Source organism: Rhinoraja longicauda, chromosome 28 (assembly GCF_053455715.1).
Source record: "Rhinoraja longicauda isolate Sanriku21f chromosome 28, sRhiLon1.1, whole genome shotgun sequence".
NCBI lineage: Eukaryota > Metazoa > Chordata > Chondrichthyes > Rajiformes > Arhynchobatidae > Rhinoraja > Rhinoraja longicauda.
Window position 1 is genome coordinate 1,143,219 of NC_135980.1, and position 24,103 is coordinate 1,167,321.

General features: G+C 43.6%; 1 protein-coding gene and 1 pseudogene across 1 annotated transcript in view; both read right to left on the reverse strand.

Annotated features, from left to right (window-relative positions):
- LOC144607448 (putative G-protein coupled receptor 139) overlaps window positions 1-22,627 on the reverse strand; it is a 45,606-nt gene extending 22,979 nt beyond the window's left edge. Inside the window, exon 1 of the mRNA XM_078424308.1 lies at window positions 22,492-22,627. Within this exon, the coding sequence (XP_078280434.1) occupies window positions 22,492-22,627 (136 nt within the window). The remainder of the gene's footprint in view (window positions 1-22,491) is intronic.
- On the reverse strand, window positions 22,276-22,366 carry LOC144607465 (U2 spliceosomal RNA; annotated as a pseudogene).
- Window positions 22,628-24,103: the final 1,476 nt, after the last annotated feature.

Genomic DNA, 24,103 nt, shown 5'->3' on the forward strand with positions numbered 1-24,103 from the left:
CCAACAACCATCAGGCTATTGAACACTACAACGCATGATATGCAATAGCCTGATTGTTGTTAGGTAGAAACTATTCGTGAACACGGACTATGAACTGTCTTGGTTGCTCTCGAGACTTTAGGCTTTGTTTTGTTCCGTAACTTTTTTTCAGTTTGTTTCTTATGTTATCTATTGAGTACTGTGTTTACAAACCTGTTGTGCTGCTGCAAGTAAGAATTTTATTGTTCCATTTCGGCACATATGACAATTACTTGATTAGTATGGGTGTCGGGGTTTATTGGGAGAAGTGAAGAGAATGGGGTTCAGAGGGAAAGATAGATCAGCCATGATTGGATGGCAGAGTAGACTGGATGGGCCGAATGGTCTAATTTTAGGGGGCGTGTCCAATGCTTGGCTGAGTAGACATAACTTTTCAGCACTCCCGAAAACAAAGCCCTAAACTGCTAAAAAAAGACGAACTAAAGGAATCAAGTACTTTAAATTAAATCAGAAAGTATACAGAAAGTATACAGAACGTACGGATACCTTCCAAGAAAGTAAAAGGAGGAGTACAACTGCCACAGAAGCAAGCAAAGGAATCAAGAAAAAAAATCGAAGGTAGGCCCACAGCTCTGATGGAGCAGGGGACTAGATTTGGTGACCCCTCGGCAGGCGGTGAGTCTGGGGAGGGCTCTGGTACGAAGCTGGAGTCTACTACTCCCAGCAAGCGCTCTTTGACTCGGGTCAAAATACGAGGGAGTCGCCGTGAGTTACCAAAAAGGCCCACTGTTTGCCGAGAGGCTGCTGATGTTGTGTCTGGAGTTTCGGACTCGAGTGACAATGAGGTAACGGGAGACTCCACTAGCAGTGGAAGTGGAAATGAGGAAGAAGAAGAAAAGCAAGAAGATACAGAGACTAATATGAAAACGATGCTTCAAGAAATTATTAACAGGCTCAAGAAAATTGAAGGAGATAACAAATTAATGAGGAGAGATAACAAGAAATTTCATAAGACTTTGAAAAAAATGGAGGAGAAATTTCAAACAGTGACAAATAAAGTGGATAATATGCAAATGGAAAATGAAATGTTAAAATCTAGAGTGGAAAAAAATGAAGACAGTATTACTGCTGCAGCAATTGAAAGCAAAAAGATGGCGGAGAAGTTGGATGCCTTGGAAAACTATAGCAGGAGAAATAATGTTAAAATTGTTGGTTTGCCAGAGGGAGTGGAGGGGGAAGACCCAATTAACTTTTTTCAAGATTGGATAGTGACCATTCTGGGAATAGATAAACAAGGTCCGATGGAAATAGAAAGAGCACATAGGGCTCTAAGACCGAAACCCTCGACTAATCAAAAGCCAAGATCTGTGTTGATTAAATTTTTAAGATACCAAGATCGAGAATTGGTTTTCAAAACAATCGGGAATAATATAAGAGAGGGAAAACCAATAGAACATGAAGGCACTAAAATAATCTTTTACCCAGACATCAGTAATGCCTTGTTGAGCAGAAAAAAAGAATTTAATGAGGCAAAAAATATTCTATGGAAGAAAGGCTATAGGTTTATTTTACTGCATCCGGCTACTTTGAAGATTATGATCAACACTGGAGAAAATAATTTTTTTAAAGACTTTGTCAAAGCAGAAGAGTATGCGGAAGAATTGCCATCGAGATATGCTTAAGAAGATTCATGAATGAATGATTATTTTTTTTTTTATTACTTTATTTTTTTTTATTTTTTTTTTACATACATACAAACACAAACTAAACAAACATAGGAGATGCATATTGAATGTAAATACCCTTACTTTAAGTTCCCAAAAACGGAAGAGACTCGAGTCCCGGCATTGCCTGTATTAATAATGACCATCTTTTATCAAACATGTCTGTTGTCAACTGTAACCTTGCTGTGATTTTTTCCATTATATACACATTTTTTACCCTATCTCTCCATTGCATTATGCTTGGAGGCTGTGGTTTCAACCACGAAGTTGTTATCATCTTCTTTGCTATCAGCAGCAGGATTGTCAGTAAATGTTTCGAACTCTTATCTGTCATACTGTCAGGAATTATACCCAAAATGTAAAGTGCTGGTTCCAGAGGGAAGTTAATGCCCATAATCTGTTTAATTTCCTTTTGAATATTCTTCCAGAAATCCTGTATTTTTGGGCAATCCCAGAATATATGAGTGGAGTCCCCAACTTCTCCACACTCCCTCCAACATAAATCAGTTGTATTACTATATTTCGATGTAATGAATGGAGTATAAAAGTAACGCATTTTAACTTTCCAGTCAAATTCCCTCCATGTTGGGCTCTTAGTTAGTTTATGTCCCTCTTTAAATGATTCCTCCCACCCTTCTTCTGATATTATGATATTCGCTTCCAGTTCCCATTTTTCTTTGATATGTAAGTTGTTCTCTTTGGATTCATGTTGTAGTGCTTCATAAATTTTTGATATAATCCCTTTTTTTGACTTGTCTTCCGAGAACCCCCACAACACTTCCTCTAATTTAGATGAGGCTTGCAGATGTTCTCCCATTCCTGATGTTTCTGTAGGTAATCTCTTAGCTGTAAGAATTTGTAAAAGTCATGAGCAGGTAAATTGAATTCTTTTTGAAGTTGTGTGAATATTTTCATTGTTTGTCCCTGAAACATTTGATCTATGTATATTAGCCCTTTGTCAGCCCATCTGTCAAATCCTGAGTCCATGGTAGATGGTACAAAGTCTGGGTTTTTTGCTATTCTAGTAGCCCTGCTTACCGAATTTGACAGCTTCAGCTTCTTTCTCACTGCTGACCAGATTTTCATTGTTACCCTAATCCACTCGTTGCCCATCCTGAGCCTCTTCAGGGCCTTCTCGTTTAAAAATGGGAGTGATTCTAAAGGCAAATTTTTACAAGCGTTTTGCTCCATCTCCACCCACATTGAATCTTTCTCTTTAGTGGTCCACATGATTAAGGCTCTGAGTTGCGTTGCCCAATAATAATTTCTTAAATTAGGCAAGTTCAACCCTCCCTTTTCTTTTTTGCTAAGAAGCGTCTTGTATTTAATTCTTGCTTTTTTACTTTGCCATAAGAATTTCGATATAATTTTATCCAGTTTTTTTAGAAAAGCTCCCGAGATCATAATAGGCAACGATTGGAACAAAAACAACAGTCTTGGCAATATATTCATTCTGACTGTTTCTACTCTTCCCACCAGAGTCAACGGTAAAATCTCCCATCCAGCCAAATCATCCTTTATCTCAGATATCAGTTTCCCATAATTAGCTTCAAATAGCTGTGCTGTATTCGAAGTGATAATTATACCAAGGTATCTAAACCCTTTTTTGGTCCATTTAAAATGGACTTTTTCTTTAAGTTCCACTGGGCAATCTCCTGAGAGCATCATTGCTATTGATTTGGCTTCATTTGTCAAATATCCTGATATTTCACCATATTCTTTTAGGTTATCTAGTAGAGCTGGTATAGACGTGGAGGGCTCCACTATGTATGTTAATAAATCGTCCGCAAATAATGACGTCTTGTGTTCTATGCCCCCTTCATCTTTTATTCCTTTAATGTTTTTATTTTGTCTTATTGACTCTGCTAACGGTTCAATACTTGCAGCAAACAGTAGCGGGCTCAGGCAATCTCCTTGCCTGACTCCTCTTTTGAGGTAGAAGAAGTCTGAGCAGCAGCCATTAATTCTGATCCGTGATTTGGGATTTTTATAAACAATTCTTACCCAGTCTATAAACGTTGAGTGAAACCCAAAAACCTTCAATGTTTGATATAAAAAGTTCCATTTCACACGGTCAAACGCTTTTTGTGCATCTAGGCTAAGCAGCATGGTAGGTCTGGGATTATTTTTAGCACATGATATAAGATTTAGTGTTCTCCTGATATTGTTAGCCCCCTGTCTCCCCGGGATAAACCCCGTTTGATCTGGCTTGATTAATTTAGTTATATGTTGTTGCATTCTCTGTGCTAGTATGCTTGTTAATATTTTTAAATCATTACAGAGCAAGCTGACCGGTCTATATCCCTCACATGAAGTCGGATCTTTGCCCTCCTTATGTAATACGGAAATTATGGCTTCTGACCAAGTATCTGGGCGGTTTCCTGTTGATAGCGCATAATTAAAAACTTTACATAATTCTGGTGTTATGTCTTCTGCAAAACATTTATAATACTCCCCTGAGAAGCCATCTGTACCTGGGGATTTGTTACTTTTAACGGTTTTTATAGTATCGGCTATTTCTTGTGACGAAATTGGTTTTATCATTTCAGATGCTTCTTCTACCTTTAATGCTGGTAAATGTAGTTTTTTGAAAAATTCTTGTGTTTTGGTCTCAGTGAGATTAGATTCTGAGTCACTGTATAAGTTTTTATAATATTCTGCAAAGGCCTTTGCTATCTCTTTTGGCTTAGCCATAATAAAATTGGAAGTGGGATGTCTTATTTTTGTAACTATTCTATTTGTTTGAGCTTTTCGCAGTTGGAATGCCAGTAACCGGCTTGCTCTGTTACCCATCTCATAATATCTTTGATTTATAAAACGAAGAGCTCCTTCTGCTTTATATGTTAAAAGTTCGTCTAACTCTTGTCTCATTTTTTTTAATTCGACGAGAATAGAGTTGTTTCTTGTTCTTTTATGTTCTAACTCCAACTCTCTGATTTTACTTTCTAGCTTTCCTTGCCTTTCCATTCGGGTTTTTTTCAATCTGGAAGTTATCTCTATTATTTTCCCTCTCATGACTGCTTTTCCTCCCTCCCATAATGTCGATGGTGAGACCTCGCCATTGTCATTTATTTGAAAATATTCCTTTAAGTTTAGTTTTAGTTCTTTGACAACCTTTTCATCTGATAGGATTGACACATTAAGTCTCCAGTACTTAAAGAAGGATTCCCTGCCCATCTCAATGGATAGTATGACAGGGGCGTGGTCACTTATAGTTATGGATTCTATACTGCAGTCCCTGACTGTATGTATCTGTTGTTTTGACACACAAAAAAAGTCTATTCTCGAATAACTCCCATGTGGGTTAGAATAAAAGGTAAAATCTCTTCCTTTAGGGTTATTATGTCTCCATGGATCAACCAGACCTAATTCTTTTATAACATTATTTAGGACTCTGGATTTTTTTGTTTTTGGTCCCCTCTCAGATGGCAACCTGTCTAAGTTACCATTCTGTATGGTATTAAAATCCCCTCCCAAAATTATCATCCCTCGTCCGTTACTGGTAAGTATATTGGCTATGTTTTTAAAGAATGTTTCATTTTCTTCATTTGGGGCATAGATGTTTAATATTGAAATACTCATATCTCCTATTGTGCCAACCACCATGATATATCTTCCCATATCACCTTTAATCACTTTCTCTACAGAAAATGGTAGGGATTTATTAATTAGTATGGCCACCCCCCTTTTCTTGCCATATGAAGCATGGAATACTTGGTTTACCCATTCCCTTTTCAGTTTTTTATGTTCATTTTCACTCAAGTGAGTTTCTTGGATTAGTGCAATGGCACATTGTAGTTTCTTCAACTGACTCAATATTTTCTTTCTCTTAATAGGGTGATTTAGACCGTGCACATTATAAGAAACAAGGTTCAACTTATTCATGACATTTTAAGATGTAGGCCATAAACTCGGTTCCTCCTATAAATCAAAACAACTGTGCAAAACGATACACAGCGAAAAAACAAACAAACAATACACATCTCCCTCTGAACTACTATACAAAAATAACATGTGACTCCCAAAAGTCTCGTCATCAGAGAGTGTGGCAATCTCTCTGGGGAAATAGCACAATGTGCACCTGCAACTTCTCAGAATTAAGTTGCTCCTTGCTCAAATTGAGATCCAGCTTTGCTCCTTCAACCAATTTTGACATTATTCAGTATAAGTGTTACTTAAATCCCATAACTAGCTCCTTTTCAATTCTTTGAACATTAAACATAAATTCAGATTGTCCGCATTATATATACTTCAGGATTGTCATTATTTTTTTACCCTTAGTTCCAGGCTGTTTTTTGGTTTTTTTTAGTCCTTACCACTGTGAACCTCAGAGTTCACAGACCGAGGGCTTGTATGTCCGCCTCTGTGATGGGTGGCTGTCTCCTCTTTCCCTTCTGTCCTGTCCCCGTAGTCCAGCTGCCCTCCATCCTCACTCTCTGTAGTTTCTCCCACTCGTCCTCCTCCACATGGATCCCCATGTCCTTCAGCATGGGGGCAGCCTCCATCAGTGTATTGAATGTCTTCGTCTCTGTTCCCAGAAACACCTTCAGTCTTGCAGGATATGGGGACTGTGCCTTTATGTTTTTCTCCTTCAACTTTTTTATTACATCCCGCACTTGTTTCCTCTTCTTCTGTATCTCGGTAGTGTAGTCATGGTTGAAGTAAATGGTCCGTTCCTCATATGTTATTTTTTGTTTCCATGCTTGTTGTATGATGCGGTCTTTCACCTGGTGGTCAATGAAGCGGGCGATGATGGCTCGCGGGGGAGCCGCACTCTCTTTCGGTTTGGTAGTCAGCGAGCGGTGCGCTCTTTCGATGCGGATATCGACGGCCGCCGAGATTTGTAATGTTGTTCGGATGAAATCAGTCACAAATCCTATGGTGTCGCCTTTCTCAGCGCCCTCCGGGATCCCATGTATCCGTATGTTATTACGTCTCGCTCTTGCTTCCAAGTCGTCACATTTTGCGGCTAACGCCGCCTCTCTTTGAAGAAGAAAGGCGACTGATCTTTCCAGCCGCGCTGCCCTGTCTTCCGTCTCCCCCAACCTTTCTTCTATGTTCACTGTTCGTCGCTCCAGTGAAGCGGTTCTCTCCAAAAGCTCCTTTAAATTAGTTTCTAGTCTCACCAGAGCTTTTTTGTTGTCATTTACCGCTTCTGTGTGCTCTTGTCTTAACTTGCGTAGCTCCGCCAATATTACGGAGTCTTGTTCCCCACAGCTGGTTCCCTTATCTGGCGTGGCTCTCTTTGCCGAGTCCGTAGCTTTAGTATCCGCATTATCCTTTTTGTTTAACCTTGTCTCCATATTTTTATTTATCGTTAACTTTCGTTGTCGATATAACTTGCGATTGGCCCGTTTCCTGTTGTTACTAATGTTTAAAAGAGCTAGTTTTAATTGGTTTCTTTGAGAGCTAACTTTTTAGATTGTCTAGTCCAACATGGCGCCACCGGAAGCTATAGGTTTATTTTACTGCATCCGGCTACTTTGAAGATTATGATCAACACTGGAGAAAATAATTTTTTTAAAGACTTTGTCAAAGCAGAAGAGTATGCGGAAGAGTATGCGGAAGAATTGCCATCGAGATATGCTTAAGAAGATTCATGAATGAATGATTATTAATAAGATCTGTATACTAGAGAGGGGATTAACTGTATTAAGGATTGTTAATTTTTAGAAGTGCTTGATATATCGGGGGGGTTGGAGAATGTGGATGCTCCACCATAATCATGGGCACAAGTGTGGTGCGGACCACACCTCGTATAATAGAGGGGGGTAATGTTGCTAATCTATTTATTAACAACATTAGAGGGAGGGTCTATTTCTCTATCTTTCTTATTTCTTTTCTGTTTTTACACCTGGACTATGGAGGGGAGCACACTGAAATACGGCACAATGTAAATACCGGAACAGGTATCAAGGTAAGGAAAAAGGGAAAAAAAAAAAAAAGGAAATTAAAAAAAGGAATGAATGGATAACACATTAAATTTTTTAAGCTATAATGTGAATGGGTTAAATAGACCGATAAAAAGGAAGAGAATTTTAACACAGATGAAAAAATTGGAAGTAGATATAGCTTTCTTGTAAGAAACACATCTAACGGAAAAAGAGCATCAAAAGTTAAAGAGAGATTGGGTAGGAAGTATGGTCGCATCTTCTTTTAACTCAAAAGCAAGAGGGGTTGTTATCCTATTTAAGAAAACGCTACCAATTAAGATACAAAATATTGTAAGTGACCCAGTAGGTAGATTTGTAATGGTACATTGTCAAATTTTCTCAGAATTGTGGACCTTAATGAATATATATGCACCAAATATAGATGATGAGAAGTTTGTGCAGGGTACCTTTTTAAATCTGGCGGAAGCACATGAAAATATATTGATAGGGGGAGATTTCAATTTTTGTTTAGATCCAGTAATGGATAGATCATCAAGGACAACGACAAGGACAAGAGCAGCGAAGACAACAATGGAAATTTTAAATTTAATAGATGTTTGGAGGAAAAGCCATCCCAGGGAAAGAGACTACTCCTTTTATTCCAATAGACATGATACATATTCTAGAATAGATCTATTTTTGATTTCAGCTCAATTAAGGGGTAGAATAATACAAATAGATTACAAGGCTAGATTGTTATCGGATCACTCGCCATTATTAATGAAAATTACGATGCCAGATAAAGAACAGTCAGTCTATAGATGGAGACTCAACTCTTTACTATTGAAAAGGCAAGACTTTTGTGATTTTATTCGAGGACAAATTGAATTATTTTTGGAAACAAATTTAAATTCAGTTGATGATAAATTTATTGTATGGGATGCAATGAAGGCTTATTTGAGAGGCCAAATTATAAGCTACTCATCTAAGATAAAGAAAGACTATAGGAAGGAATCTGAAAGATTAGAAAAAGAAATCACCGTATTAGAAAAAGACTTACAGAAAACTTCTTCAGATACGAAAAAAATACAACTTGCAAATAAAAAATTTCAATACAATACTTTACATACTTACAGAACAGAAAAAACTAATATTACGAACTAACCAAAGATATTATGAATTAGGAGAAAGAGCGCACAGGTATTGGCATGGCAACTGAAAGAAGAACAAATATCAAGAACAATAAATTCAATTAGAACAGATCAAAACATTATTACTTATAAACCTAGAGAAATCAATGAGGTATTTAAGCAATTCTACACTAATCTGTACCATTCTGAATCTGAAAAGGATGAAATTAAGATAAATATTTTTTTATCCAAGATACAATTACCAACAATCTCTAATGAGGAGCAGATGGGACTAAATGCCTCCTTTACTTTGAGAGAAGTGGAGGAAGTATTATATTCTTTACCAAGTAATAAATCTCCAGGGGAAGATGGTTTCCCGCCTGAGTTCTATAAAAAATTTAAAGATTTGTTGTTACCAGTATTTATGGAAGTGATACATCAAGCGGAAAAAACTTCTACATTACCAGAATCCTTCTCACTGGCAATTATAACCGTAATTCAAAAAAAAGGGAAAGACCCTTTAAATGCATCTTCTTATAGACCAATATCATTGTTGAATGCAGATTATAAAATAGTTGCTAAACTTTTGGCAAGGAGATTGGCAGAATATTTACCGAAGCTGGTTAAAGAGGACCAAAGTGGATTTGTCAAAAAAAGGAAAATATCTGAGAATGTAGCAAGATTTATAAGTATTTTACATTTAGCACAGAAAAGAAAGGAATTGAGCGTAGCAGTTGCTTTAGATGCTGAAAAGGCGTTTGACAGGTTAGAATGGGATTTTTTATTTAAAGTATTAGAGAAGTACGGATTGGGAAATGGTTTCATTAACTGGGTAAAAGCTCTTGATAAACAACCTAAAGCCAAAGTGGTGACAAATGGCCAATCTTCTCAATCATTTAATTTGGAAAGATCTAGTAAAGCCCTTGTCACCGGCTTTATTTGTATTGGCCATTGAACCTCTGGCAGAGCTAATAAGATCAGATTTAGACATTGAAGGATTTAAAGTTAATCAGGAAAATCACAAAATTACTTTATTTGCAGATGATGTTTTAATTTTAATTTGTCTTACTAGACCATTGGAATCCTTAAGAAAATTATATTTCAGACTGGAAGAATATGGGAAAGTATCAGGATACAAAATTAATAAAGATAAAACTGAAATAATGCCTCTTTCTGAAGGTAATTATGATCAATGTAAAAGAGAAAGTCAGTTTAAATGGCAAAAAGAAGGCATGAAGTACCTAGGGGTTAAAGTAGATAATAAGTTAAATAATCTGTATAAACTAAATTATAAACCACTAATTAAAAAAATTGAGGAGGACTTGAAGAAATGGATGAATCTTCCAATTACATTGCTAGGGAGAGTGAACTGTATTAAGATGAATATTTTTCCGAGGATACAGTATTTATTCCAAACACTGCCTATACCTTTACCAAATTTTTTTTTTCAAGAATTGAATAAAATTGTGAGAAATTTTCTTTGGAAAGGTAAAATGCCAAGAGTGTCTATGGAAAAATTAACATGGAAATTTGAATTAGGTGGACTGCAATTACCAAATTTTAAAAATTACTATCTGGCAGCACAAATTAGTTTTATTTCATCCTTTTATCAAGAGGGTGGAAAAACAGCATGGGTTAAAATTGAAATGGATAAAATAAAAGAACTATGCCCAGAAGAATTTATCTATAAATGTGAAGCGAAGCTATTAGTTAAGGATCAAGAGTCACCTTTGCTAAAACATTTAATTAATATATTGTTGAAAACAGTTAAAGCTAATGATAAAAGATTTTTTCTAACAGCTAAAACTCCATTAGTAAAAAATAGATTACTGCCATTTGCTTGGAATAATCAAATATTACAAGTCTGGGAACAGAAGGGTATTAAACATATAGGAGATTGCTACGAAGGAAATAATTTTTTGACATTTTCTCAATTGAGAAACAAATATCAAATTCCAGGGAATAGTATTTTTTTATATTATCAATTACAATCTTTTTTAAGGGAAAAGTTAGGTAATTCAATGTTTTTATTTCAAATTAAAGGAATTGAATCCCTGATTCAGGGCAAGGGAACTAAAAAAATTATATCTTTAATGTATAAATTGTTACAAAAATCTAGTCCAAAGACAGGAATTCAAAAATCAAGACAAAGATGGGAAACAGATCTGAATATTAGCATTGATGGGTAATAAGTTGGGAAAGATTATGTTTAGAAAGTATGAAAAATACTATTAATGTGAGATATAGTTTAGTACAATACAATTTTTTACATCAACTATATTTAACTCCGAAAAAATTAAACAATTTAAATCCAAATTTACCTGAAATTTGTTTTAGATGCAATCAGGATGTGGGTACTTTTTTTACACTCCACATGGGCATGTCCTAAGGTAACTCCTTTTTGGAAAGACCTAAAAAACTTTTTGGAACAATTGATGAATAAGACCATACCATTGGATTCAAGGTTGTTTTTATTGGGAGATACTAAAGGAATATTTCCAAGATTAATTTTAGATAAATATCAGGAAAGATTTCTCAAAATAGCAATAGCAATAGCAAAAAAATGTGTGGCGGTCACTTGGAAAGATCACAATGAAATAAGAATTGCAAGATGGTATGCAGAAATGCGTAGTTGTATCCCATTAGAAAAAGCTACTTATAATCTGAGAAATAAATATGATTTATTTTTGAAACTTTGGAACCCATTCACTTTAAAACTAGGATTAAGAATTGGAAATATTTAATTTCAGGATTGTTTTGATAGCCCTAAAAAAGAATTTAATAAGAAATTAGCCGGAAGTGTTTCCTTCTTGTCTCCAGGTTTCCTTCTTTCTTTCTTCTTTCTTTCTTTCTTTCCTTTTTATTTTTTTTATCTTTCTTCTTCTCCTTTTTCCTCTTTTTTTCTAACTGGGGGGTGGGGGGAGGGGGGTTGTGGGTGGGGAGATAATACAGAACAATACAAGTATAATCGAATTTAAAATGTATAATCGAATTTATAATGTAAGTACCATCGCGTACTATGAGTTCATACATGTATTTGTTTTGTTAAAATTTAAATAAAATTAATGAATTAATTATTCAATTTTAGCAGCACCCAGAACATTTATCAAGAAACCTTGGATTTCCCCTTTCTTGAAAGCGTGACTAGCAGCCGCTTGAAGCAACCATTAACGCCAGTGAGCAGTGTAACTCTCTGGAGATAGCGCAAGGCAGTTTGTATTGAAGAAGTAAGGAACTGCAGGGAGACACAAAGTGCTGGAGTAACCTAGCCGATCAGGCAGCATACTTGAAGAAGAGGAACAGGTGATTTTTCGGGTCGGAACCCTTTTTCATTCTCCAGAGATGCGACCTGACCCGCCGAGTTGCTCCTGCACTTTGTGTCTATCTTCGGTATGAACCAGCATCGGCAGTTCCGCAGTCTTACAACAACAAAAAACCCCAATGTGCTGGAGTAACTCAGCGGGTCCGGATCCCTGGAGAACATGAATACGTGACGTTTCAGACTGAAGAAGGTCCTGGATCCGAAACATCGTCTATCCAAGTTCTCCAGAGATGCTGCCTGACCCGCCGAGTTACTCCTGCACTTTGTGTCCTTTTTTGGCGGTTTATGTCTCTTTTCTGCTTTTAACACCCTTCTAACGATTCACTCGCGTGTATCAGTAAAACGGCAACTTAACAATGGCAAAACATAAACACAAAAAATGCTGCCTGCAGCTACAGCAGGTTCTTTATCGGTACCGCACGGTAACAGGCAGAACCCGTAGTCAGGATCGAAGGCGGGTCTCTGGCGCTGTGAGACAGCAGCGTTCCCACTGAGCAGCCACCTTGGTATCAGAACTAGTCTAAGTGAATTTGAGGGCAGGGAAGAAGTTGGATACAATTTTTTAGAGGATACAATTGACAATATATGCATAAGCAGCACCAATACGGTCGTCAATGTGGCGGAGAAGGACCTGGAGGTGGTGCCAGAGTAGGTTCTATGTAGACAACAAAAAACAGGCGTCGCTGGAGCACATGAGAGTACATTTCCGATGTAGTTAGCGGACGAAAATGGACCCATTCACCGCCCACAGGAGAGAGATTTCATTTACTTCCCCAACGTGTGGTCTCAATACCAATTTATTTATTCGTTCAATCAAGGGGTCTGGGTGAATTTTCAACTCCTCCGGTTGCCTTCAGATGAGATCTTTCAACCTTTGAAAGCAACGACAGAAAAAATAAGGTGTTTATTTATACTGTGATCTGGGAAACACCGATCATGGAGTCACTCGGAGTGAATGACTGGAATCGGGAAATCTGGTTTTGACCTTACTTTGGACTTTAGAGATGCAGCGTGGATACAGATTCTTCGGCATACGAGTCCGCATCGACCATCGACCACCCGTACACACTAGTTCTATCCCACACATTGAGGAAAATGTACAATTTTACTAAACCAATTAAACTAATCTGTCTGTCTGTCCTTTTCAAATTTTTTGTTGTTGTTTTTGGTAAGTTTTTAAAGTTTGTGTAAATGTTCCTCTGGTTTGTTTGATGTGGAGGATGGGTAGGGGGGGGGGGGTCGGGGGCAACGTTCGTGGACTTACCATCGGAGCCGATTCCTTGCTTGGATCGACGCTCCAACCACGGCCTGTGGACTTTACCATCGCGGAGCTCGCAGTCTCGAAATGAGACCGATCGGGAGCTCCAAAATCTGCACAAGCTTCAACTAGTCCCGACCCGGGGTAGATCGCCCGGCGCGGGGGAGCTGAGACCCCCCCCCCATGCAGGAGCTGGATCGTCCCGACGAGGAAGGCCCGCCGCCGGCTGCGGGAGTCAAGATCATCGCGTCAACGGAAGGTTAGAGGCCCCCGACCGCTGGAGGACAAAGAAGGGAGAGATTGAACTTTGTTTCGCCTTCCATCACAGTGAGGAATGTGGAGGAGTCACTGTGGTGGATGTTCATGTTAAAATGTATTTTATGTGTCCGGTTGTTTTTATTGTTATGACTGTATGGCAAATGAAGTTCCTCGTATGTTGCAAAACATTCTTCGCTAATAAAGTATTATTGTGATTGTGATGTCTTTAGAATTTTTAGAGGAAACCGGAGTACGCGGAGAACCCCAACTTAGTCACAGGGAGAACATACAAACTCCGCACAGATAGCACCCGTAGTCAGGATCGAACCCGGGTCTCTAAGCTGCAACCCTACCGCTGCACCACTGTGCCAATTTGATTCGAACAAAAATAGTCCCAGTTTAGTGACTGGAAGTTGCGCAACCTGTCTCTGTTAAGTTTTGACATTAACATTGTCAAAAAAATCCAATAATTGTTTCTGCTTGGCTCGGGCCCTGCCCACTGTGAAGGGAAACTGTTCCGTCTCTCCCAAGTGTGATCAAATCTTTTAAAACGCAATAACCTGACTTTTCATTTACATAGTCTTGAAGCTAAGATCTGTACATTTCTCCCCACAGTCCTTGTACTTAGACAGGGATGAAATTCTCCTGCATTACTTTGCGGATTTGTCAAGAAGCATGTCATGGTGAACGGGAACAGCTAAGAATCTGAGGGGATTATGTAATCAGAGTGGAGGCTGGATCTTGCTGGTCAACATTGAGGTTTAGATCAGTACAGAAACCGTATCTTTCTCTTCAAGATTAAAGCAATCCAGATAAGGTAGTGGTTAAATATTTGATGAAAGAAAGATACAAAGTGCTGGAGAAAGCAAGTTAGGAGCGGCAGGACAACGTGTGGTAGGACATAGGTGGAGAAACAAAGAAATGCCGATGCCGAATAATGCACAAGAGGACCCAAAATGCAGAATAATTCAGTAAGTCAGGCAGCAACTCTGGAGAACATGGATAGGTGATGTTTTGGGTCGGGGCCCTTCTTCATACCGATTAGGTAACGCTTTAGGTCGGACCCTTCTTCAGATTGGCTAAATTTGATGGCTTGTGCTAGTTTTTTTTGGTGCTGTGCGTCCCTGGTCGCTTTCTGCTTTGAGGCTAATGTTCCATGTGACCTTTACTCCCGTCGCATTGAGAAACCGGAGCAGGATGAGTGGAGCAATGTTCTGGAGAGAATTGTATGAGTACTGCAGGTGAAGGAGGAGGTGAACCAGAGCATTGTGGATCTGCTCCTACTCTCCACTGAGCGTGTGGTGACTGCTCACTTCATCAGCATTGGCCTTGAGTGTTAATTAAAGGATTGTTTACACCATTCCCTCTAATTCGGAGTTCAGGAACACTTCTTCCCAACAACCACCAGGCTATTGAACACTACAACGCATGATATGCAATAGCCTGATTGTTGTTAGGTAGAAACTATTCGTGAACACGGACTATGAACTGTCTTGGTTGCTCTCGAGACTTTAGGCTTTGTTTTGTTCCGTAACTTTTTTTCAGTTTGTTTCTTATGTTATCTATTGAGTACTGTGTTTACAAACCTGTTGTGCTGCTGCAAGTAAGAATTTTATTGTTCCATTTCGGCACATATGACAATTACTTGATTAGTACGGGTGTCGGGGTTTATTGGGAGAAGGGAAGAGAATGGGGTTCAGAGGGAAAGATAGATCAGCCATGATTGGATGGCAGAGTAGACTGGATGGGCCGAATGGTCTAATTCTGCTGCTATCACCTGTGAACATGAATGAAACTCTCCTGACTCTTGATTTCACAGATTCCGATTTATTCAAGATCCGGGCAACAACAGTGGTGTAATTTGTGAACCTGCGGATTGAGTTATAGCAGAATTGGGTCACACAGTTGTGAGTGCATAAGGCGTGTAGCAAGGGGCTGAGAACACATATGTGAAGTAACAGTGTTGAGATTTATTGTGGAGCATGAGCTGTCATCTATCCTCGCTGATTATGGTCCATGGATAAGATGGTGGAGGATACAATGTAGAGTGACGTACTGGGAACAACGGTTTGGAGATGAGTTTGAATGGGATCTATCAGTGGCCTGGACTCGTGAACATTGTACCATTGGGTGTGGGGCATCTTTGTCCATTCTCCATGGTCAGTATGATATCTGTGGGACAGGGTTTGGTTGGGATTTAGTTGGGTTTTTTCTTTCTCCCGTTCTCCTTCTCCAGCTGATGCCCACTCAATGCTGATCATTGAGTCACACTCCAGGGAACCAGGCCCGTTGGCCCTCTATGTCCATGCTGACCATCAAATGCCCATCTAGACTAATCAGGTTTCCTCTTTATCCAACGCTCAATATTAGTAGACACTCATGGTTTCCTTAGCCCTTAACAAATTTACTCTGAGTGATTCCCACTTGCATGACGTACAAATCTCCATGAGTTGCTGCTCCCAGTCAACTTTGACACCACTGTCGTACAATATTAAATTTGAGTTCTCTCCCCCCCCCCCCCCCCTCACTTATTCATGACCTTGGTTCTCACATCAACCTCATCCTTTCCATAAATGCCATGACATTGGCAAGTCTTAGCATTGACTTCAAAATTCTCGCTCACTGTCACTTAAACCTCTTCCAGGTTCAGCATCACTCCTTCTCGACCTAGCCCATCCATAAAGGTTTAAAAAACATTCTCAGTGTAATTTAAACATTCCTTTCCTCTACAGCATTCAGACTGATGTGATTGCAGTTAATATTGCAAAAGTTAAAATCCCTTACCACTAAAATCCTATTGCATTACATCTGCATTAAGTTTTGTATCTCTATTTCTAAATCTCTCTGTCTACATATCTGCTCCACTATCTCCATCTGAGGGAAGTCTGTCACTTACCTCCAGGAAAGTGATCACCCCCCTTGTTGTTCCAAAAATCTTCTTATTGGCCGTCATTTGAAGAACCTTCCAAAATATCCTCTCTCATTACAGGTTCCTTGATGATGTTGAGAAGAGTTTAATTTAGTTTATTTTCATGTGTACTGAGGTACAGTGTAAAGCTTTTGTACTGCAATTGCAAATATTGAACTGCAATTAATATGGCAATGCCACCTTCACATTTAAGGTCACCCACCCTGTCACACCTGTAGTATTTACAAACTGGAACATTGAATTGACACTCCCACCCTTCATTCAACCATATCTCTGTGAATGCAACAATATCATGTTGTCATGTGCTCATGATCAGTATGTGAAGGGTCTCGACCCGAAACATCACCCATTCCTTCTCTCCAGAGATGCTGCCTGTCCTGCTGAGTTACTCCAGCATTTTGTGTCCATTTTCTCACAAACACTTTGTTACCATGGACGTTTGTGCCATCGACCTTTTGATACCTTTTGGTTCTTGGGGACCAGTATTATTGATTTTTTTTTTTTTAAAATTTAATATCAAAAAATACTTTATTCAAATAATAAATATCATTCACAAAACATATTCTTAAACAAGCCCATCCGACATTTCCGGAGGTTACATTTGGTACAGACATTCACTTAAACATTTACTTACATTTAGACATTTACCCAGTATCCCTTATTTGGAGGGGCGTCTCTCTCCACCACACCCTGCCCCCCATGTCCAGCAGCGGAAGGACCCTAGACTGTGGTCCTCCCCCATAGGGCCTTAGCGTTGGCTGCACCAAGCTTCAGAGCGTCCCTCAGCACGTACTCCTGCAGTCTGCAGTGGGCCAGTCGGCAACATTCCTTGATGGACAGCTCGCTCCGCTGGGAGGTCAACAAGGATCGGGCAGACCAAAGAGCGTCTTTCACCGAGTTGATGACCTTCCAGCAGCACTCGATGTCAGTCTCGGAATGCGTCCCTGGGAACAGTCCGTAGAGCATAGAGTCCTCTGTGACGGAGCTGCTCGGAATGAATCATGACAGGGACCCCTGCAGACCTCTCCAGACTCTCTTGGCAAATCCACACTCTGCGAAGAGGTGGGCCACCGCCTCCTCTCCTTAGCAGCCGTCCCGAGGGCAGCGTGCGCTGGTAGTGAGGTTCCAGCGGTGCAGGAAGGATCTGACTGGGAGGGCTCCGCTCACCGCCAGCCAAGCCAGGTCTTGGTGCTTGTTGGTGAGTTCTGGCGATGAGGCATTTTGCCAGACAAGCTGGGCTGTCTGTTCTGGGAACCACGCCACAGGATCCATGGAGTCATTCCCCTGCAGTGCCTGCAGGACGTTCCGTGCTGACCACTGCCTGATGGACTTGTGGTCAAAGGTGTTGGTCCGGAAGAACCAGTCCACAAACGACAGATGGTTCGGCAATGTCCAGCTGACTGGCACATTGCGTGGCATCTGCGCCAGGCCCATCCTTCGCAACACCGGGGACAGGTAGAACCTCAGCAGGTAGTGGCATTTGGTGCCCACGTGCCTTGGCTCTATGCTCCGCCTGATGCAGCCACACACGAAGGTGGCCATCAGAATGAGGGCGACGTTGGGCATGCTTTTACCCCCGTTGTCTGCCGACTTGTGCATTGTGGCTAGTCGCACCCGGTCCATCGCCGACCCCCAGATGAAGCGGAAGACGGCCCGGGTGATCCCCTTGGCGTGGGAGGGAGGGGCCACACTTGCGCCAAGTATAGCAGCCCCGAGAGCACCTCACACCTGATGACCAGGTTTTTCCCCGTGATGGAGAGGGAGCGCTGCTTCCACAGCTCCAGCTTCTTCCCCACCTTGGCTATCCGCTCCAGCCAATTCTTGTCACACGCCTTCCCGAACCAGATCCCCAGCACCTTCAGGAAGTCAGGCTTGATGGTGAAGGGGATGGAAGATCGGTCAGGCCAGTTGCCAAAGATCATGGCTTCGCTCTTCCTGCGGTTTACCCTGGCCCCCGTGACCAACTCAAACTGGTCGCAGACGCTGATCAGTCTGCGGACCGACCCTGGATCCGAGCAGAAGACGGCAACATCGTCCATGTACAGGGAGGCCTTGACCTGAGTGCCACCACTGCCTGGCAATGTCACTCCTCTTATGCTCGCATCCTTCCTGATGGATTCGGCAAAGGGTTCAATGCAACAGACGAACAAGACAGGGGAGAGAGGGCAACCCTGCCTGACCCCAGACCTGACATGGAAGCTGTCTGATTCCCACCCATTAATTTGGACTGCACTACAGATATCGGAGTAGAGCAGTTGTATCCACTTCCTGATTCCCTCCCCAAAGCCCATTTTGGAGAGCACGTCCCTCATGTACGTGTGCGATATCCTGTCAAAGGCCTTCTCCTGGTCCAAGCTGACCAGGCAGGCATCCACCCGTCTGTCCTGCACGTAGGCAATGGTATCTCTCAGCAGCACCAGGCTGTCTGAGATTTTCCTGCCAGGTACAGCACAGGTTTGGTCCGGGTGGATCACCTGTCCCAGAGTAGACTTGACCCGGTTGGCGATGGCCTTAGACAGGATCTTGTAATCTACATTCAACAATATGATGGGTCTCCAATTCCTTAAGTCATTCATCTCCCCCTTCTGCTTGTAGATCAGGGTGATGCTGCCCTTCCTCATAGAGTCTGACATGCTGCCGGCTAGAAGTATATCGTTGTACACTTCCAGCAGGTCCGGGCCCACCCAGTCCCACAGAGCCGAGTACAACTCTGCCGGTAAGCCATTGCCTCCGGGAGTTTTACTCGAGTCAAAGGAACGGATGGAGCCAGTCAGCTCCTCCAGGGTCAGTGGTTGGTCCAGACTGTCCCGCTTGCTGTCGTCCAAGACTTCCGTGATGGAGGACAGGAAGTTCTGGGAGGCGGTGCTGTCTGTGGTCTTTACATCGTACAGATCCTTATAAAAGGATCTGCAGATCTTGAGCATGTCTGTCTGCGAGGATGTTACCGAGCCGTCCTTCTCCCTAAGGCTTTTGATCACAGAGCTCCCCCTGTGAACCTTATGGAAGAAGTAACGTGAGCACGTCTCATCCTGCTCAACATGGCGGACCCTGGACCGGAAGGTGATCTTGCAGGATTCAGAGGTAAAGAGCCGAGCTTGCCGGCCCTTCAACTCTCTCAGTTCCTCCCTCACATCCACCCCTCTCCTCTGCAGAAGGAGCAGTTGCTGCAAATCTGTCTGGAGTTGGCACAGTTCCCTCTTACCCTGTCTTGCTCTCTGAACACCTTTGGAGACGAAGAACTTCTTGATGTTCTCCTTTGTTGCCTCCCACCAGAGTGTCGGGAAGTCAAAGAGGGGCCTCACAGTTCTCCAACATGCGTAGTCCCTCTTTAGCTCCTCAATGTTCTCCGGGGTCAACAGCTCCACGTTTAACTTCCATGTCCCTCTGCCCGCCTTCCGGTCCTCCTGTAGGTGACAGGTGGCCTGAAGGAGGCAGTGGTCAGAGAAGACCAGAGGCAGTGGTCAGAGAGGTCGGTGTGTCTGACCGTGACGGCCCTCGATGTGAAGAGGAAGTCTATCCGGGACTGGGCTGAACCGTTCGGTCCTGACCAGGTGAACCGCGGCTGGGCTCCGCCTGCAGGGTCACTGAAGGCGTCGCACAGCTTTGCATCTTTGACCATCTCCCCCAGGAGTTTGGAGGTGCCGTCCAGTCTGTGGTTGGCACTGCCGGATCGTCCAGCCGCATCGATGATGCAGTTGAAGTCACCGGCCAGAACGAGCGGTCTAGACGTGGCCAGCAGCGGTGGGAGCTGCTGGAGGACGGCCAACCACTCGCTCTGCCTGGGTGAGGCATACACATTAATCAGCCGGAGCGGAGAACCACGGTACATTACATCCACCACCAAGAGACGCCCCCCCCACCACCTCCCTTACCTCAGTGATGGTGAAGCCCCCTCCCCGCAGCAAGATCCCCAGACCGGACGCACGACAATCATTGTCCCCCGACCATACCGACAGTCCGTGGGGCCACCATCGCGACCACCTCCAATAGCAGCGAAGATGTGGCAGCCCGCACTCCTATAGAAAAGTCACATCCGCCTTTACCTTCGCCAGGTACTGCAAGGCGGATACACATCGCGCAGTGCTCTTCACACTGCGCACGTTTAAGGATGCCAGTTTTAGCTCCATTGTCCTTTAGAGTTCCAGGCTGTCCTCCTCCCGCATGCCCATCATCTGGCTGAGTTCCTGCACATTTTTGTTGCACAGGTAGTGGTACAGGCTGGTGGCTTCCTCAGCACAGGGTGCATTTTCTGGCGAGGCCACTGCGTTGCTCCCAATTTCCTGGAGCTGGGGCCCATTGGCCGTTGTCCCGCTCCCGGTCTCCCGGAGCTGGGGCCCATTGGCCACTGCGCTGCTCCCAGTTTCCTGGAGCTGGGGCCCATTGGCCATTGTGCCGCTCCCGGTCTCCCGGAGCTGTGGCCCATTGGCCGTTGTGCCGCTCACGGTCTCCCGGAGCAGGGGCCCATTGGCCGCTGCACTGCTCCCATTCTCCTGGGGCTGGGGCCCATTGGCACTGCTCCCAGTCTCCTGGGGCTGGGGGGCAACAGACACGTTCTTCCTCTTACCTTCCTCCTCCCCCGTTTTCTTCCTCTGCCTCTGCTTCCGTTGTCGGCTCCTCCCGGTCGTCTCATCCTCCGACGCGGAGAGGTTGCTGGGCTCGTCCTGGGAGAGGACTCTTTTTTGGGACTTGCTTGCCCCCTCCGGCTTTTTCTCTGTGCGCACAGCCTTCAACGTTTTCCTCGACTGTACCACCTTCCATTCCTCCTCTTCCTGTTCCCCCTCTTCCATCGACTCGCCCTCGTGGGCAGGGGCCTGGGGGGCTCTGTCCTGCGGTTGGGGGCTCCTGGTGGTCGCGCTGTCATCGCCCCTGCACTCCTTTCCTTTTTGGGCTTTTGCCGTGGTAGGAGGCGTCTCGTCCACCCTGGGGGTGCTGGCAGCGGCCCCTCTTATCGCCTGTGCGTACGTGCTAGCTCTTTTTGGGCAGGCCCTGTAAAGGTGGCCTGCCTCCCCACACAGGTTGCAGCTCTTACTCTCTTTGCAGTCTTTTGTCTCGTGGCCTTCTAGTTTGCAGTTTCTGCAGACGACTGTCCTGCATTCTGCCGCCACGTGCCCAGATTTGTTGCATTTCCTGCACACCCTGGGCTGCCCCACGTACGTCATGTAGCCCCGGTTCCCTCCGATAGCGAACACCGAGGGAGGGTGGATGATGAATCTCTTCCCGTCCACCCTCAGCTTCACCTTTACTTGCCTCTTGCTCGTCCAGATCCCGAACAAGTCCTTTATGTCCACGCAGTTCCCGGCCCCTTCGACGTAGCGAGCAAGGAAGGTGAGGACATCCACGACGGGCACATGTGGGTTAAACATGTGCACCGTGATCATTCGTTCCCTCTGGGTGGGGAGGGTGAAGAGCGGCTGCACCTTCAGGAGCGACAGTGGGGCTTCATCCCCCTTCTCACGGAAGTCTTGCAGCATCTTCTGCCATCCCGTCGGGTTCTGGAAGGTGACATCGAAATATCCGTTACCTGGGAAGTCCTGGAGGCAGAAGATGTCCCCGGCCTTGAATCCACAGGCTTCCAGCAGCACCTTCTTGATGAAGAGGTCCCTTGAGAAAGGGTCCCCTCCCTGAGGTCCTTCACCGATACACGCAGGGTATTCCGGATACCCTGCCCTCCAGCTCCACTTGCTGCTGCCATCCCACCTGGATAAGGGTGTTAGGTTGGTTACCCAACCAGCATGGATCCACCCCTAAACCAGACACGTGCTCCTGACCTCCGCTCCTCGTCGATGATCAACGCCTCAGTACAGATACTGCTCTTATACTGTTCTTATAAGAACATTAGGTTGTGCAAAAACAGATACTACACTTGATCTTAGCCAAAAGGCCGAGAAGCGATAACCAGTATTATTGATGCCCTTTTAAAGCAGGTGAGAACCTCGACCTGAGTAATGAAAGATTGAAGATGTCTGCAAGAACTCCAGCAAGCGGGCCACACAGTTTAGAAAAGGTGGTTAGGTATACCATCAGGTCCAGGTGCTTTCTGAGGGTTCAGTATCATGAAGGAGATTACAATGGGAGCTTTAGGGTCCTGAAAAGACACATCGTTGTTCTCCCTTTTGAAACAAGTGTCGACCAGATTGAGCTCCTCCATTACCATAGTGGGCAGCATACCTGTTATCTGTTATACCTGGTGGCGCAGTGGTAGAGTTGCTGCCTTACAGAGCCAGAGACCTGAGTTTGATCCTAACGACGGGTGCTGTCTGTATGGGATTTGTACGTTCTTCCCGTGACCTGCTCGGATTTTCACTGGGTGCTCCGGTTTCCACCCACATTCCAAAAACGAACAGGTTTGCAGGTCAGTTGGCTTTGTTAAAATTGTAAATTGTCCCTGATGTTTGTATAGCATCGTGTTACTGTGCAGGGATCACTGGTCGGTATACAATTGGTGGACCGAAGGGCTTGTTTCCGTGCAGTATCTTTATCTCTAAACTAAACTAAATTGTTGGTAGACACAAAAAGCTGGAGTAACTCAGTGGGTCAGATAGTATCTCTGGAAAAAAAGAATAGGTGACTTTTCAGGTCGAGACCTTTCTGCACACTGAAAGTCAGCAGAGACGGAAACGAGCCTTGCTGTGTTTGTGGTCTTTGCATATGAGCATTAGTATCCTGCGGCGACCCAGACAGTGAGTGTAAGCACATTTCTGGTTCACTGAGTGGATTTTAAAGCCACACTTCTACATAAATTGTTTTTGGCTGATGGGCAGAAATTAGGACCCAGAGGTCTGTGCTGTAAGGTGGATGTTAGGGCCCCGGCCCCTGTAACCCAGTGTTGTCAGCTCAGTATGGCCCATCAACTGGACATCATGTATTTGCACCCGGTCAGCGGGTGCAGCTGAAAGATTTTTGGAAGGCAGGCGGTTGTGGAAAATTCAGCTACTATGTCTGGGCACCCACCAAGGCAGCGAGACCACAGTCCAGTCACAGGACAAATGTTAGGATCCTGTAGATCTGTAAAGGTCTCGTGTTCACAGATAGAACGATGGGGTCAGTTTTGCACCCAGCAGCCACCCGCCCTACTGTTGAGTTCACTGTTGTAAACAATATTTGGACATGCAAGAGCCTGTGGACATACAACTGGCAGAGCTGCACCCTCAAGGTTACAGGCATTGGTGGACATTAGGACCCTATGGACATACATCTGGAGGAGCTGCATCCTCCTGGTTACAGACACTGGTGGACATTAGGACCCTGTGGACACACACTGGCAGAGCTGCATCCTCCTGGTCAGCCCTGTGGACACACAACTGGCAGAGCTGCAGCCTCCTGGTTACAGAGGGTGGACATTAGGACCCTGTGGACAGAGGAGCCCGGTGGAGGAACAATCTCCCACTCCCAGACTTCTGGAAATAATGCCCCGCCCCTCTTTGACTGACGGTTTTTGCCGACCAATCAGTCAACTGCCGCCTGCCGGGAGCTCCTCCCCGTCACTCATCACGCGGCGCTCACGCCCAAACTGCGAGCTCCGCTCCATGTCATGCGCACAGTCACCGCGGGAGCAGCGCACCACGTCAGGCGTCACGTGACCCTCCTGCCGCGCCAACTTTACGGAACGTCACGAGTCAGCTGTCCGCCG